The sequence below is a fragment of the Gymnogyps californianus genome, chromosome 3 (genome assembly GCF_018139145.2).
Source record: "Gymnogyps californianus isolate 813 chromosome 3, ASM1813914v2, whole genome shotgun sequence".
Taxonomy (NCBI): Eukaryota; Metazoa; Chordata; class Aves; order Accipitriformes; family Cathartidae; genus Gymnogyps; species Gymnogyps californianus.
In genome coordinates, this window is record NC_059473.1 from 36,031,228 (window position 1) to 36,047,890 (window position 16,663).

The 16,663-nt window shown below is 37.5% G+C and overlaps 1 protein-coding gene across 1 annotated transcript in view; it reads right to left on the minus strand.

Moving 5' to 3' along the window:
• LTBP1 (latent transforming growth factor beta binding protein 1) overlaps positions 1–16,663 on the minus strand; it is a 185,897-nt gene that overhangs the window by 132,981 nt on the left and 36,253 nt on the right. Inside the window, exon 4 of the mRNA XM_050895158.1 lies at positions 2,798–2,973. Coding sequence (XP_050751115.1) covers positions 2,798–2,973 — 176 coding nt within the window. The remainder of the gene's footprint in view (positions 1–2,797; positions 2,974–16,663) is intronic.

Below are 16,663 nucleotides of genomic sequence, written 5' to 3' on the forward strand. Positions count from 1 at the left end.
ACACTTGTTACAGTTTCAAGTCTATCCATTTCATGTCACAAGATTGAAATCATCTGTAGAAGTCCAGAAAAATCAACACCAATTGCAGCTACTGGTGGAAAAATAGATTTATTCTATGAAGTACATCTTTCACAGATGCCAATCTCTGTCACAGTGTTAACACTTTAAAATAAAATGCACAGAAATGCTCAGAAAAAAACCCAACAGAATGACTGACTTTGCACCCCATGTTAATTGATAACTATGAACTCTTGGGCGATGCCACCAAGTATTATCTGGCTACTATTTCTTCTCAAAAAAAAATTATTTAATGATAAGGAAAAAAAGTCTTGAAGTATTCAGTACTAAATTTCTGGCTTTTGCTTTTTAATAAAATTATAACATTTTTCCCCTCTTCCTTTTCAAGGATCTCCACAGTGCCACAGTGATTCCTTTGCTCAATGAAATTGGAGGCTCTGCCATAACACAAGATTATACATTTAAAAGCAGTGACAAAATACCATGAGATCATCAGCCACTCAGAAATTTCCTCATATTAACTAGACAATGAATGTCAACCCTGCCATAAGTGTGCCATAATTCACAGGAGCTCATCCCTCAGTTCAAGACAGGGCTAGGAACTGCATATTGGTGGTTATCACAGAACATCTGACATGAAATTTCACATCCTCATCTTACCTCACTGTAATTAATTCAAACATCCCTAACATTAAAATACTGAAAGTTGAAGTTTAACACTCAATTTTTATGGAAACAAGTAGTCTTCTATCCTTGGAGTCCATTCCAGCACCTCTAGAAACCAGAAGCCACCCTAAATAGATATAGCTGGTCATGTTCTAGGTCTTCTAGGTTAAGGCTAGGGATATACAATCTTAAACTCTAATAACACACAGCTCAAACTGCCCTCTGTACTAGCAGATATCTAAACCGCTTCATCAGAAGTTGCAATCACTGACCGCACCTCACAAATGTAGAAGTGGAGGTAAAATAGGTAAAGTGACCTTTTTCAGGCTGCTCAAAAGCCCAGTATCAGAAATTTCAACACCGTACAAATAGCTTCAGACTTAATCCTGTATTTTACCTCTGAGGCAACACTTAAGTTGCAGCTGATCTTCTCAGGCCACGAAAACTGTTTTAACTATCTGTCCTTTTGGTGTTTTCGGAATCATAGGCTTTCCAATAAAGGTAGAATGTTCTACTAACACGCCGCTCACTGAGGGGCTTCTTAGGATTTGATAACAAATACTCTATGTCTTCAGCTCCTGCCTTTCCTTCTCCAAGTCATGTCCCTCAGAGTACCGTAATTAACAGAGGCACTCCAAAAAGCTAGAAAGAGCTAGAAGCACTGGCTCCTTTGTCTTAGAGCTGCATGGAGTTCTCTCTTTATGCTACGACAGAAGAAAAAATCTCACACAACCCATTCGTTCAGTGGCAGCTTAGTACTTGCAAGCAACACTGAGTGTATCTAAGGTAGACTGACTCAAACAGCCTGAGAGAAGGGGGCAAAAGTGAAGATTTTTTTGGCCAGAATCCTATCAGCCACAGTCACACCAAGTACTGGGAGAACTATACAACCTGGGATTTGTATACTGTTTGGCTAGCAAGAGTCATGAGAGGGACACAATCCAATCCCAGTGGCCACTAATATCTTATTTGGAGGAAAATTACAGCTGACTGGAAGAAAAGCAATGGTATCTGACTTGCAAGAGGGACTATTGGTTGATGTTGACAATGTGATTAAATATCTTTTTGAAGCTTCTAAGAAAGGGATGTAGTGCTTTGCAAGCAGTATACTTCACCACTCTGAAAATGTTCATCGAAAGACCTCCAGCTGCCCACTGTTCTTCCCATTAGGGCCAAGCTTCTAATTAACGATTGATGAACTTACACTTGAGGAAAAGGAAGCAGGGGGTTGCATTTAAGTATAAATGGACAGACCATAAAGACGTGCAATGCAGAAATGCAAAGATACTCGCACAAAGAAACCATATTTACAGATTTAGAAGGAAAGGATCTTCCCTAAATCCTCAGCAGAACATATTTCTCTCTGCTACATCAGAGGAAGTCTGTCAGGAGACTGCGAGTACCTTAGGTCTCCATGTTAATCAGTCCATTATTTAACTGCAGGAACTTCTCTCCAAATCAAGCCAGCAGACACTCTGTAATACCTAACCCATAATTCATCAAGCTCTTCATCATTTAAGCCAAAACTTGTCCTCAAGCTCCCCACACAATGGGGCATGAGCCAAGGCTACACGCTGGGCACCTACACAATCCTTTTTTTATAAATACGAAGCAGAAACTCTCATGCAGCCTCCATACTGTGCAGAAGTTCATAAACACATAATAAATTAAATATAGAGAAAAATAGTCACCAATGAGACCACAATCCTGGACTCCAGCTTTCCAAGAAAGGTATCCATCATACTGAAGTAAAGGAAACTGTCATCTTATGCTGACTACACTCACGGTTATGCCTACTCTAGCAAGTGTTCACAAAGCACCTTTTATCTGAAGGAAAAACTATCATGAGATTCCAGCAGTGAATCAGGTTCAATTTTTTTCTTCATCCAGGAAATCTGTTTTGCCTCTTAACAGGATGCAGAATGTTGGAGCATTTACTAATCTAAGAATTATCTCATGTTTAATTATTTTAATCTTTTTCTGTCTTGCAGTGTTCCTGCAATTCAGGTGAACAAAAGACATTTTCAAGATCTTAAAAAAAAAAAAACAAACAAAGAAAAAAAGGAGGGGGGTGGGGGGGAAAAGGGAGCACGCTTTTTGCAGTTGTACTCACATTGAAAAGGTGATGCAAGCTGATCCTGGCCCAGTCTCAGTGGTAATGAGGCCTCAGTGGACTGTTGTCCTGAAATCACTTTTTTTACTGGATAATATTTGGGTTTGATCACATATTCCTGTGTTTGGCCATGATGAAGATTCATCATCAGTGTCTGAGATGAAAGGGGTATCATCCTGTTTTAGAGGGGAAAAAAATAGAAGAGACAGAATGATGTAAGAATTAGTAAATTAGACTTAGAAACTACTGATAAAAAATTAAAGACAAATTCATCTGTACTCCAAGTTCTCAAAATATAGTTTGGGAAACTTACTAGCTTCCAATTAAGCACTTGATTTTCCATACATTTAGCATTCTCATTGTCTTGTCAGCTCAACAAACACCTAACAAATAAAGACTACAGGGATTATATAACTTCCTTTTCGACACAGCAAGAGAAGTATCATGGACAGCTCAGAAAACAGGGAGGAACAGGAAAAAGCCCTCCTCAAAATCATGAGTTGGAGCTCAACTTTGTTAGCACACATAGCTTTCCAGACTGGTCAGAGAAGCAGCCGTGCATTCAAACCTCTCTCATTTCTTACAACTGTCATTTCACACCAGGTATGTTAAGTAGAACCTAAGCTCAGCTGACTTTCCCCCTCTGTTCCCAGAAAGCCTGTTCCCTTTCCCACCATAGCCCTCTAGCCACAGAGCAGAGCACTGCTCCTCTTCCCCTTTTTCAGCCTGTCTCCCGTCTCATCAGAAGGTCTGTCTCTGTTTCCCAGCTCCACATTACTTTTCCCATCCACTTTCTCTCTGCCTGCACTATTGAACATCTCTGACAAATGTCCCATAACCACACAGGTTCCTTTAACAGCAAAACTATTTCCCCTTCCTGTTAAACAAGATGATTCCTTCAAGCTCACTGATTCTCTCACTGCCAATCCCAGTTCCTTACTTATATTGTTAGACTCCTCCCTAAGACCTCAGCTTCTCACTGCACAAAACCTTGCCAACTTTCAATAGAAATTCCCTTCTCCCTCTCTCAAAAAAGATGGTTATTTAGCCACCATCAGCAGCAGGAACCATTTCTTTTCTAAAAACTGGCCTTTACTCTTCAACAGTGCTACCCAGCAGTCAACAAGCAAGGCAGCAAATCGCACAGCTCTTAGCCACATGCAATGAAATTGTGAGCTGCTTTGGGGCCCTGGGCTGCAGAGTTCCACTGCCTAGCAAGTAATAGCACACCTTCAAGTAACAAACCTACTAATAGCAAGTCTTCAAGAAGTTGTAGCTAGTATAGATCACACTGTAGAGATAGGCATTCCTCAGAGAGTAGTATCAATTACTAACCTAATAACAGTGGCTACTAGGACTACATTGTCCTTTGCTCAAATGAAGGCATGAAGAGTGGGATGCTGTAAGCCTCCCTCACTTCCTTCTCAACTAAGAGTCTGTAATAAGTTCAGTCTGCAAAAGTAGGAAAATGCCAAAGTTATGGGACTTGTAACAACCAGCCCTCAAAAAGCCACAGTTCTGCAGGGTAAATAACTGTCCTCTGCAAATAAGGCATGGGCCCTGTATTACAGAGGACAGCTGAGCAGCACTTCCCCACAGTGGTGAGACTGAAGAGTTTCAGCTGAGTGAGAAGTCGGACGATTATTGTATTGTTTTCCGACATGTGGAGCCTGAGACAGCCCCTATCTCCAAAGCAATGCCGGATTCCTTAGTCATATTATTCGAGGATGCTTAGTAACTGCTGTAGCCAATGGATTTGTGGTTAGAACAGACAATGGGGTTTTGTCCTACACAGATGCTCTTCTTAACTTGGATCAGTTTGAGAAAAAGTGCATTCATTAACAGAAACATAACTCCTCAGACTATCTCCAAGTCAAATTTTTCTAATACAGTGCTCACACAGTCTCATTATATTCCATAAAAGTCCTTTCCCCAGATTAAGAGAGAATACTGTACTTTCCCATGTTGTCTTTAGGTTTCCTACCAGCAGATCAAAGAGAGGCTTCAGGGACATTGGAGGTCAGGCTCAGAATTCAACACAGTCTGATAAGAAGTATCACCAGGAAGACCTCAGCCTGCAATAAAGCTGAAGTCACTGCCTTCAGTACTGCTTACATATGAATTTCATTTCTTTGAAGAGCCACTGCAATCTTTCCTGCACAACCTGTTCTTTCTGCAGATCTGGTTTGATGCCTATATATAAGGACATCCATTTCTATACCTGGACACAAGAAGGTCCATGTGATGTATAAACAGGTCACGACAACAGAGGTCAAAATACTACAGAAGCTGATACTACAGCAACCTATTAGAAGTTACATGTATTTAAGTTTAATGGTGTTACCTTCTTTGACTGGACACAGATGCTGCCATTTAAGTGCCTGTGTTTTCTCTTAAGGCTATAACATGTTGTAAAGCGTTACCTTTTATATTGCCACATATCCAGCCACACTGTAGCCCAATGCTGTCAACCTACAATAGAGTCCATCATAACACTTGAAATTAAAATAAAATTTAAAGAAATCATTAAAAAACCCAACAACACACTTCACCAAAGACAGGAATGCCGTATGTTGGAGGCTGAAAGTTTTACCACCAGAATTTATAAAAGTTGCCTCTTCCTTCCTTCTCAGGTATTGTAATTTTCTTCCTTAATTTAGCTTGCATTAAGTACTAATGTTAGTCAATTATTCTTAAGGCAGTATAAGAGTAAGCTTTGTTTTGCAAGAGAGTGATTTACTCAGTAGTACACAGGAAAGCTGTAATCTTTACTCTAGAAAGTCCAGTTCTTTAAAAGGAAACACCTTTACCTGATGTGCAAGTTGTTAATCTTAGTTTCAATACAGAGTAAATAACCTATCCTTGTATCAAGGTGTATGCTTACAATAGTTGCATGAAACCGAAGTTAAGAGTTGTCTAGACCCTTTTTCTTGCACATTTACCCTTAGTTTTAATGATCTTGGTGTATAACTACCAAAGATCTTGAGTATAGGTACGCACAAAAGTACTCCAAATGTTTAACAGTTGCCCAGTATTGGACATCCACTACTAGCGTGGATCTGAGCTAACTGGCAGCAGGTTTTTGCCAGCCATCTGACCACCTCGATTGGTCTTGCTAAAGAGAAGTGCAGTTCCAGTACGAGCTGATACGGTCAAACATCAAAGCATTTATGAGATCCTTCTGTTCTGACCTTTTGATATTCAAATTCTTCTCAACATGACCTAGTTCTTAAAGATGTTAGTTCATAATCACAAGGATATTGCATAGCTTACTGAGATGCTGCATCTTCCACTACAATCAAGGATACTCCTCTAACTACATCATGGGAGCTATATGACCAGTCACGTAGCTCTATCAACGGCTTGGATATAGACGCTAGTGAAGGACACGGGTTTTTTCTTCCTAGACCAGCACATAGGGGGTCCTTCAGTGCTGCAGGACTTCTAAGTAAGAAGATATGATTTCTAGTGGGCTCAGCAACAGTGAGGGGTATTTTGTTTTCCTTGTATTGATCCCTGTGAAAGAAGTCTTCAGAACTATCCCTTCTAATTGACCTCAGAAGACAGAGGAGAGCCTGAGCCTCAGAGAGAAGGCAAGTAATATGTCAGCATTACAAATGATTAATACAAACGTAAGATGTCACGAGGAAACATTTCAGGCCTAGTTTGGTAACAAGCATCACCCCAGACCCTGCTGAGCCTTTGGAAATTATCTTAACAGCTCTACTACAATGCATTCCCAATCCTCAAAAAAGCAGTGGTTGTTGCTATGACTGTTGGTGCCAGCTTGCCAAACAACCCTCCTACCAGCCCAGGAGTACTACTGCTTCTTCCCTTTCCTGTAGGGCGGCCTCTGCCAAGTTCTGGAGCTCTGCCTGAGCCCCTTATGCTGGTCCTGTTTTTGCATGGTGACCCAGGTGCTGTATCTGCAGTCACATCACCTGTGCCAGGGGCCTCTGGCACAAAGCAAAAGCGAAGCCTGCTATTACGCTCAAATTCATTTAGCTGTCCCAAGGCAAATGGTTCAGGTAGTTTAATCTCTGTTCAGAGTACACTAGGGTAGCAATGCTAGGCACTGAATGGAGTGTTTTCATCTATTCCCGGTGTTGGAATATCCAAATTAGTAAGTAGCAGGATAGACTGATTTCTTCACAATACTACTCAAGGTTCAAGGTCACTAGGAATAGCTGGTGCTATCTTGCTACCACAACCCACAAGAGGATACTTGAAGTAGGTCACAGACACTCTAAACCAGGTTTTTATAACTTAAAACAAAGAAATTAAAGGCATACGCATCAACTCATAGCCACTATACTTAATATTAAAAACTAAATAGTTTTTATCTATTAATAACAACCATCACCACAACTGAAGATATTTTATTGCTTCCCAACTGTAGCATTTTGGTTACTGCACATTTGAATACCACACAACTCAGTGGAACCCCTGGGCATTGTTGCAATACAGAATATTCAAGTACTACTAAAGTTCCTTGTAACACTAGTTAAAAAGATGCAATTATTAGTCCCAATCTTTAAATTTTACATGAAACAGCCAAGACTACACAAGATTTTTGCATTAACAGGCTTATGTCACTAATTTATCTGGTAGTTTGTAACTAGATGGTCAAAACTGACATTAACTTAAATAAACTTGACAAAAACTTTCCATTGCTGAAGTGCATACTAGGCAGACAAACAAATGTCTAATTGCACGTTCAACAAACAAACAATATGATAAATACTAATAAGGTTACAACAGCACTACAGAGGAAGAACAAACATTTGCAGCTAACTACCACGCAAAAGAAAGCTCTCTTGCTTGATAAAAGCAAACAAGGAATGCGATGTATCAGAGTAGCTCTGGCAAGCAGAAATGAGACCAGCAACATTTGGCATGAAAAGTACTGTCTAGACTAAATAAGACAAGCCTGACTCAGGCTGCTTTCTTCATTTTATTTACTGTAAGTCTGATGCTCCCATGCTTGGCTCCTAGCTAGCAATACTTAAATTGCTAACACAATTGTTTTATACAAACCTACAAATTAATTCCTTCTTCACTACCTCCTCTCAAACTCACAATGAACAGTCAAAAGGAGAAGAAAACCCAGCATTTTCTAGAACTATGAGATAAAGCAAATATGCAGGACAGTTCAAAAGGCATGAAAACAGAAAAAAATCCCCCCCACCCTGTAAATTATTAGAATTCAGTTGCTAGTTCAGCCTGACCTTTGCCAGCTGTTTCCTCCTTATGTTGCTTCTCTGATTTTTTTAAGATACATGAAAAAGTTTAACTTCCCAGCTGATGATGAACAGATGGGATTTCCTCAAAGCCCTTTACATTATCATACCCAACATTACCCAAGCATGGCATATTTCAGTGTCCTACCAGTCACAAGAGATGAAACAGAGGAAGTGTTCAGGCTTTTCTTTCTTTTCACCATTGCAAAAATTATGCACAAAATTGATTTTATGCACAAAAATGTACTTTTAATGCATAATTAAAAATCCTGTCCCTGAAATGTAGTGCAAACACTGCAAAACAAGCACTGAAACCTACCTGCCCTAGAATTACCAGGGTTGCATTAATATTTTCATTATAAACCTATCTTGACTTTATATCTTTGTGATACATTTTTCCCCAGGCAAAAATTTGCAGACATCGTGGTTTGGATATGACTAATTTGTTTTCAAACCATACCTTCAAGTTATTAATTTTTACCTTTTTTACCCCTTTAAAAGGTTAAGATGTTATTTACACCATAGACAAGATCTTATTTGATCATAATCAAGTTGATTCGATTTGTAAAGTAATACTACAAATCTTAATAAAGATATTTGATCTACACCAAGATAAAAAAGGGTAAACAGTATCAAAATTGTTTATAAAGTTTCCCACAGAAATGTAAAACATTAACTTTTATCCACATCCACCAGTTTTGCCCAACTTATATTTAAGTTCTGTGGTAAAATCCTTGTTGAAGACACTTCCAGGGATTATCTACTCTTAAGTGTTTGCTAATAAAGCTAGCCCTGTATTTGCAGACTCAACTGAATTGCTCATTGGTTAGAATCCTTTTGCCAGCATAAGCTGGTGTAATACCTGAACTAAAGCTCTGTGAAACAAGTGTTTTCAAACTAAGCACAACTATGACCCCATTGATTCATTCCACCTTCCACATACAACACAATAAACTGAAATGTGTAAATTATGAACATTCTTCCAGGTTTTAAAGAGAAAAGGTACACTGAGTTTTCCAGAATCACGAGCAATGATTCATTTCCTAGATGTCAAAAAGCATAAAAAGGTCTTAACACTAAAGAAATGTATCCATTGGTTAAATATTCAGATACAGAGCAAAAATACAGATGGTCAGTCACACAACCTGATGGAAGCTACAGTTCCTGCAAGTTATGCAACAGCAGACAAGCATTTCTCATATAATAGAGTATTTAAAGATTAAACTTGAATAATACTCCTTCTGAAAAGGAATTATATTATATAAATGGTAATTCTATCAGTGAGAAAAAGGAAAGCTTGCCTACTAGATCTTTTCATTAGAATGAGCACAGAAAGTTTGTTCCACCCTGCTCCCAAAGTGCCATTAAGATACAACTGATGCAAATCTAAAAAAAAAAATCTTCTTAGAATATTAAGTCTTAACTATCCTCAAAGTAAACCAACACTTAAGGAAACAGTATGCATGAAGGCTAGGAAAATCCGATATGAGACAACCATGAACAAGAAACAGACATAAGCCTGTAGTCTCACAGTAACAGCAACTTGCAAACTTCCCTTTTCACCATGCACCAAATGAACAACTGGAAGCTACAAATTATTCATTATCTTATGCATACCTTCACCAACACTTAAACAGCAAAGCTCTTCATGAATCCAGATGAATTAATTCCACATCTGGATTATTTTATACAGGTTCTCAGCCATACATACGCCTTCAACTTGCCAGGCATCTCTTACCAGCAAAGTTCAACGAGGCAAAAAGAAAAAAACCCCGAACAAAAAACCTAGGTGTGTTGCTGACCTGTTCTTGTTGACCTGCTTTTGTTGATTTTGGTTTGTTGGGTTTTTCCCCCCCCAGGACACTACATTTGATAATACTACATTCATGTAAGATACTTTGTCAGTATCTTTTGGAAATCAGGGAGGACATCAAACTCATTAATAATTCAGCTTTTAAAAGAGTGGCTGCCCATGTCACGAATATTTGCACTAAAAATTTGACCTTCATGCATTCACTATGTTGCGACAGTGAGTCAAGATGAAATTCACTACAAGAGCACTGAGTAAACTCAATACATAATCTTTAGTAAATTAACATATGATATCCCTTCCCTGTTTCACATTACATTTTCTACAGAAAAATCACTTTTGTTTTCACAGGGCTAGTGGCATGTTACTGAATGTTACACTGACACTGTGTAATAAAAAAATTACTCTGATAAAGACACATTAACTAGTGATAATTTCTAATCTGTCCGCCCATGAGACAGACTTTGTTATTAGAAAGGTATGCTGAAATAACAATTAAAAATAGAAACAAACTCCCACGATGGATGTTATACGATAAAGGCAAATGAGCCCAGCTGCTGCAAAGCAAAACCATGCATCACTAATCTACTCAAATTCTTGAGCATGTTAAACAAAACAGCAAAGAGCTGAGTTGGTTGATATAATTTATTTGAAATTCAAAAAAGACTTTGAAGACTTATCTTACAAGAGGCTACTAAGAAACCCTCAATTATAAAACAGTGTTGCAAGCTTAAAATGGGCGAAGATATGGAACAGAACAGATATACTTTTTTTTCCTTCAACATGTATTAATTATAGTATGTCCTTTTGAAGTCTACCAACACATACATGGGTTGGTAATACCTCACTTCAGTTAAATAAGTAACTTAGAAGTATATGAAACTTTGTTACAGTAATTCAGAAAACCCTCAAATCTAATTTGGTCTTCCAGACTAGCAAGCATATATTTACACAAAATAAATTCATTCTGAGAATACACTTACGGCCTCTGAATTAAGCAGAAGTCTGTCATTTAGGAATCTAATAACTAAATAAAAGTAAATATGCCAGTAAAGAACCTAAAACCTTGGTCTACCCTTGAGATTCTGACAGGTTAAGTCATGATTAAGACAAAAATAAATGCAATGAGCAAGTAACTACACCATCAAATTTCTGTGTAGATGCAGATGGATTAGCAAAAACGTTTTGTCACTACAGCTTATGTCTAGGAAACGTTTTAAAAGTATGACCTTGCTGGTATAAGCAGAGCTTCTCAGAAGGGGTCAGAAATGGGGAAATACATCATAGGTTTATAACTCGTTTATAAGTTAGACTTATGTACAAGTAGGAAAAAGCACAAAAAACCCAAAACAATTAATAGTGGCTAGACAGGAAGAAAGAAGGACTCAGAGTACCTGGACTGTAGATGAAATCAAGCACTGATGAACATGACAATGTGCATCAGAAGCAACCAGAACTTGTCGCACACATTACTGAGGTCTACACTGACTGCAGTCAACCAAGAGACTCTAGCATCAGCCTGGTGAAAGTTTCCAGTGTACAAAATTGGATTAAAAGATAAAACTCAAAGCATTACTAAGTGTAAAGAGCTCAGGGAAAATAACAAGGAAGGCTTTTAAAGGCACTGATACCCACAAAGCTAAAAGAGAGTCCGTGAAGTGCCCAGGCAGGGAAAAGCCAGACTCTGTTCAGTTCCAGAAAAAATTCTTTAGGGAATGTATGACAGAAAGATACCAAATAACCCTTAATTCAAAATGAAATGCAATAAATTCTAGACTAAAAAGGAAATACTTTTTCCACATAATCAGTTTATGGAAAGAACTATCACAAGATATGATGGATCATAATTTCTTCCAAGGATGCCAATGTAAATGGATGATGAGCACACCTCAAACTTGATTATGAGATCACAGAAAACACTCAGAAATCCCTATGCTTAAGGATATGTTTCCTACATAATAAACAATGTAAACAAACCTTAATTTTCTCCTCATAAGTGCCAACAAGTGTGCAAGTCAGAGCACTTTATCCATTTGTAATACACACTGATTTTGTACATAAGCAACTACTAGCATATAGTATGATATTGACTTTGCCCAAGTATTATACACAAGAAGTGCCATATGCTCATTATATGAGAATAAACTATGTCTTCATGTGTTTGAATGGGGAGATGGTTATTGCACAATAACTATCTTAACCATATTTACTGAAGGGTTTCTAAATTTACTTGACAAGAAGCATAAAATGCACAGTACTTTATGACAGGCAAGCCTAGAAAATGCGTATTTCTCAGCAGAAGCTCTTTTTGGTATACTAAATCAGCAGCAAGAAGTTCTGACAGACTGTACTGGCTAGAGAAAACACTCCCTGAAACACCCCAGGGACTGCCCTTACTAAATTACGCCACAGAATTTAGCAATCCTAAAGATGGAGAGTCAGAAAAAAAGCAAAACCAAAAAGTTTATCCAAGTTCTCCTCCACAGTGGCCACCTAAATTCAAGTGATGCAACAACAGCACGCTCCCTGCCACATCTGGGAAGTCTGGAAGTGATGCAAGACAAAAACAGAAGTACATGTTGTGCTGTACCCCGATGGTGAAAAGATAAGTGGTGAAAAGTTTTGGAGGTAGAAATAATATTTGTATTAGGCCAAGAACACTTTTAACATTTAAACTTTCAAATGTACAACTACTTTCTTAACTGAACTAGATAAACAACTCATATGATCTATTTTTTCATACCACAAAATTGAGTAACAAAGATTATCCTTTGTTTTAAGTGATCACAAAAATGGAATGTTTCCATTTGCGGGCAGAACCAGTGAAAGGGGGGACAACAGCAAGCAGTTACACTTACCAGGAGTCTTAACTTCGGGAGTCAGGAACTTCCAAAGCCTCGTGACCTACATCTACAAATCGTTTGAACATAACATCACACAAAAAACCATTTTCTAAGTAATTAAGGTAGTAAATTCATGCAGGATCAGAGGACAGCAATTTCCAAAAGTTATTAGTGAATTTTAGTTGTTTCTTGAAATTCAGCCATATAACTTTTTGTTCATTAAAACTGCATACATATGATGCAGTATAACTATGTTTTCATTATCATGGATTTTCAGATAACCAACATCCAGGGAAATTGTGTGCTTGTGCCTACATGGTATAATGTCTTAAGAAGATAAATAGAAGGTAGCTCTAATCCTGTTTGTGTCGGTACAAGACCCCTGATGTAAAAAGGTCACTTCAGCAGAGCTAAAGAACTGACTAAAGCTAACGGAAGTAATAAAGCATTTATTCACTGTCGTGACCTGGGAAGTTCCTCTGCAGAAAGAACCTTGACAACAGATAAACAAAAATCAACATGCTTTATTTATACTTCTATTAGAGATACCACAAAAAAATTAAACCCTACTAAAACACTATTTATCAGCTTATCAGCTTGTTCAATAGTGGACACCAGATATAGCCGATTTTACCTACATGACTAGTTGCTTTAAGGCTTAACAGGAGCAGCACTTTAGGAGTATCTCTATTGGCTTAGTGTCCCAGAATCAGGAGAGGTACAATACATACCTTTTAACTTCAGACATTAAAGGAAGAAAAAATAAGTTTAGTACATCAACACTAACTCTTGGCATATATATAGATCGCTACAACATTTCATACAGCAAGTAAATCTAAAAACAGTACGCAAAGAATCTAGATTTAAAAATAGGCTCATTTACTTCCTTAACTTAATCCTACTAGAAAAAGATTAGTTGCTTGAAAACTGAGTGTTAAAATAAGCTTTCAGAAAGCAAACCTAGATAATATAAAGACAGTAATATTTTTGTCTGAGAAACATTCATGATTTTCAGCAAAAATTACAGGGCTAAAGGTGAGCGCAGATCTCAACTGAATAATGACTCACTATTCCACTGCTAATGAGCCCAACAAATGCTATCATTAATATTATAATGATGCACTGTTGTTACTTCTAAAATAATTAGGTAGAAGGTAAGCTTATCTAGTGCACTGAGGTCAATGATGAAAGCTAAACTGTTTGAAATCTCAGTTTTACTACTGATCTTGCTATACTAAGCAACACAGTTTACTCCAGAGAAGTTAGCATAAAAAGGTTAGAATAGGCACACATTTTTTCTCCTCTCCACTTCTGTATCTGTAAAACAACAATCTACATCACAATCTAATAAGACGCTGCAAAGTATTTAACAGTGAAAGGTTTTAAGATTGTACAGTGCTCGGTACACATGCAAAAGAATACCGAAACAGTTAAACTGGTTTTAATACGATCTGTTTTCCCAGACACTAGCATAAAATCCTGAATCCACTGAAGTCAACAGCAGAACTCTCATTTATTTCATGGCTGGCCATGATTTCATCCCAGGACTTTGTTACTTGTCAAACACAGGTTTGCACCTTTGGACTTAAAACCCGTAGATGCTACGTTCAGCAGCCTTCACCCTGCCTTCGAATGCCAAAGTAGATTCCTCTTGGTTCCTAACTCTAGTTCCTGCAACCCACATTTGTCACCCTGGAAGGCAGTGAAATGCAAACAAACTTAAAGAACACTGTATCCCTGACTTCAGCCCATGATCAACACAGGGATAAAGTATATGAAAGCGATCTAATTCCTTATTATAAAAATAAGTCCAACTACAGTTCAATTCAGCTTGCAAGAAAGCAGCTATGAAGAATTTCTGACATACGGCTGAACCAACAATGTCTGGAAGAACTTGGATCTCCTATTCCAAACCACTTTGCCTACTTTAAAAAAAAATAAAAATACTGTGACCAAAAGCCCAGACTGCATTCCAGAGGTCTAGGAATAGCTTGTTTTCCTATTTGCAGTTGGTAAATTTGAAGTCTGTGAGGCATTCCTCTGGTTTTTAAGGATGTCTCCGATTTCTCCTCAAAAATTCACTTTGCTTCTTCTTTCTCTACACGTAAAATTTTGCTTTCCCTAGAACTACAAGCTTTGTTACAAGAAGTACGTTTCAGAGTGAATTTTGAGAAAATGCAGTTGCTATACATGCCTTCTTTCTGATACTGTCCCAGTCCTTCATTTTGGTTTGCAGGTTTTGGTACAATATATTACACATATATTCTAAGTCACTGAAGTTTGTGACTTACAGGTTTGTGTTATACACAGGCATAACAGTAAACCACATTTCACAGTACTTGATTTTCCCCCCCCCCCTGTTGCATAAGGGATTTCTTTTAAACATCAGCTGAATACTGTCATTCCAACAAGTCTAAACTATAAAAAGGACAGGTTATAAGGTGTTTGAAATTACATCCTTAGGGCTCAATTTAGAAGCTTCTCCTCACATTCTTTTGATTTGCATGCTTCATTATTGAAGTGTCTGCTAGAGTTCTTTTCTTTCCTCATTAATGACTTCAAAGAAATACATGCTTGAACTCCTAAATATATTAAACTAATTTAAATTATCTTAAAACACCCAGTGACTGCTCAGCAAACCAGAAAAAGCAGACTGTGCTTCTGGAAATACCATACTATTTAGTTAATGAACTGCAGCATAATCAATTAAAAAATAAACACATCTAATTAAAGGATACCATCAATATATATACATATAACTTGAGTTTGTTAAAGTTGCTAAAGCACCACAGTAATGTAGAAACAAAAATAAATTTAAAAGACTCCTAAAAGTACCTATTTTTTTTTAATTTTTATTTTAAAAAAGGTTTTCATGGCGTACCATTTATACTCTTTATTTCCTGGGGGAAAAAATAAAAGAAAAAAGCAAACATCTATGCACCTTCCACAATGAAACAATTCAGATGCGCAATTCAAATCTACAAACTTATCAGTTTATGGTATCATTTTAACTAGCATCTGATATATCTAGGTTTGTTAACTTAATGAAAAACAAAAATCTAAGTACAGCATTTCCCTCTACAGGGATGAGTCCTATTATAGAATTTTTTAAAATTAAAACAAGATTTCAATTTTTAAAAAAATTATACACAGAACTGAAAAACCATCCTTAATGTAGCTATATTTTGGGCTGTAAAGAAAAAAGACAAAATTATTCTGTTACTAAAACAGGTATGAATTATAAACCAAATCAAAATTTGTATTTTCAAATCAGATGATTGACAGTGACAACTTACTGCCAAAAGCAACACAAAACTGATTGTTCACAACATTTGCATAGCCTAATACATGTTGAATCACAAAACAGATCAAACAACCTTATGCACATACTAAAACATATACATCTTTTGCAAACAAATCTACTGAGATAATTCGTCATGGTAGGAATATAAGCAAAATAACTCAGTATCATCTCAGGACCACTGATAAAAGTCTGTATTTTGAAAACATCCTGTTCTGTGGTGCCAACTGGTTTGTGAATTACACATCCTCAGCAGCCCAGCAGAACTTGTTCCACTGAACTTCTGGAAACTGGCGTTGCTGCCAAACAGACCTTTTTGAGGCTTGTGTTTAGCCCCACATCCAAACAGCCTGCAGCAACTCTGCAGTGGTTGGTTCTACATGAAGCAAATCCACCTCTACCTTAGTAAAGCAACAAGGATTTCAGAAAACTGTGGATACTACTGTGAAACCAACAACATTACACATTTCCAGGTCACTTCGCTACCTTGAATCATGACGATGCTGAGCACATTCTTCCTGTTTCCAGCACTTAAACAGTCCTGTAATTGCCTGGTATTTCTCGACACTTTTTGAGTCCTTTGGCAGGACTCACTGCTCAGTGCTATTTTTAGAAACTCCAGCAACAAATACTGTAGGTACCTACCCTTACACACCATTTAATGATGAAAAG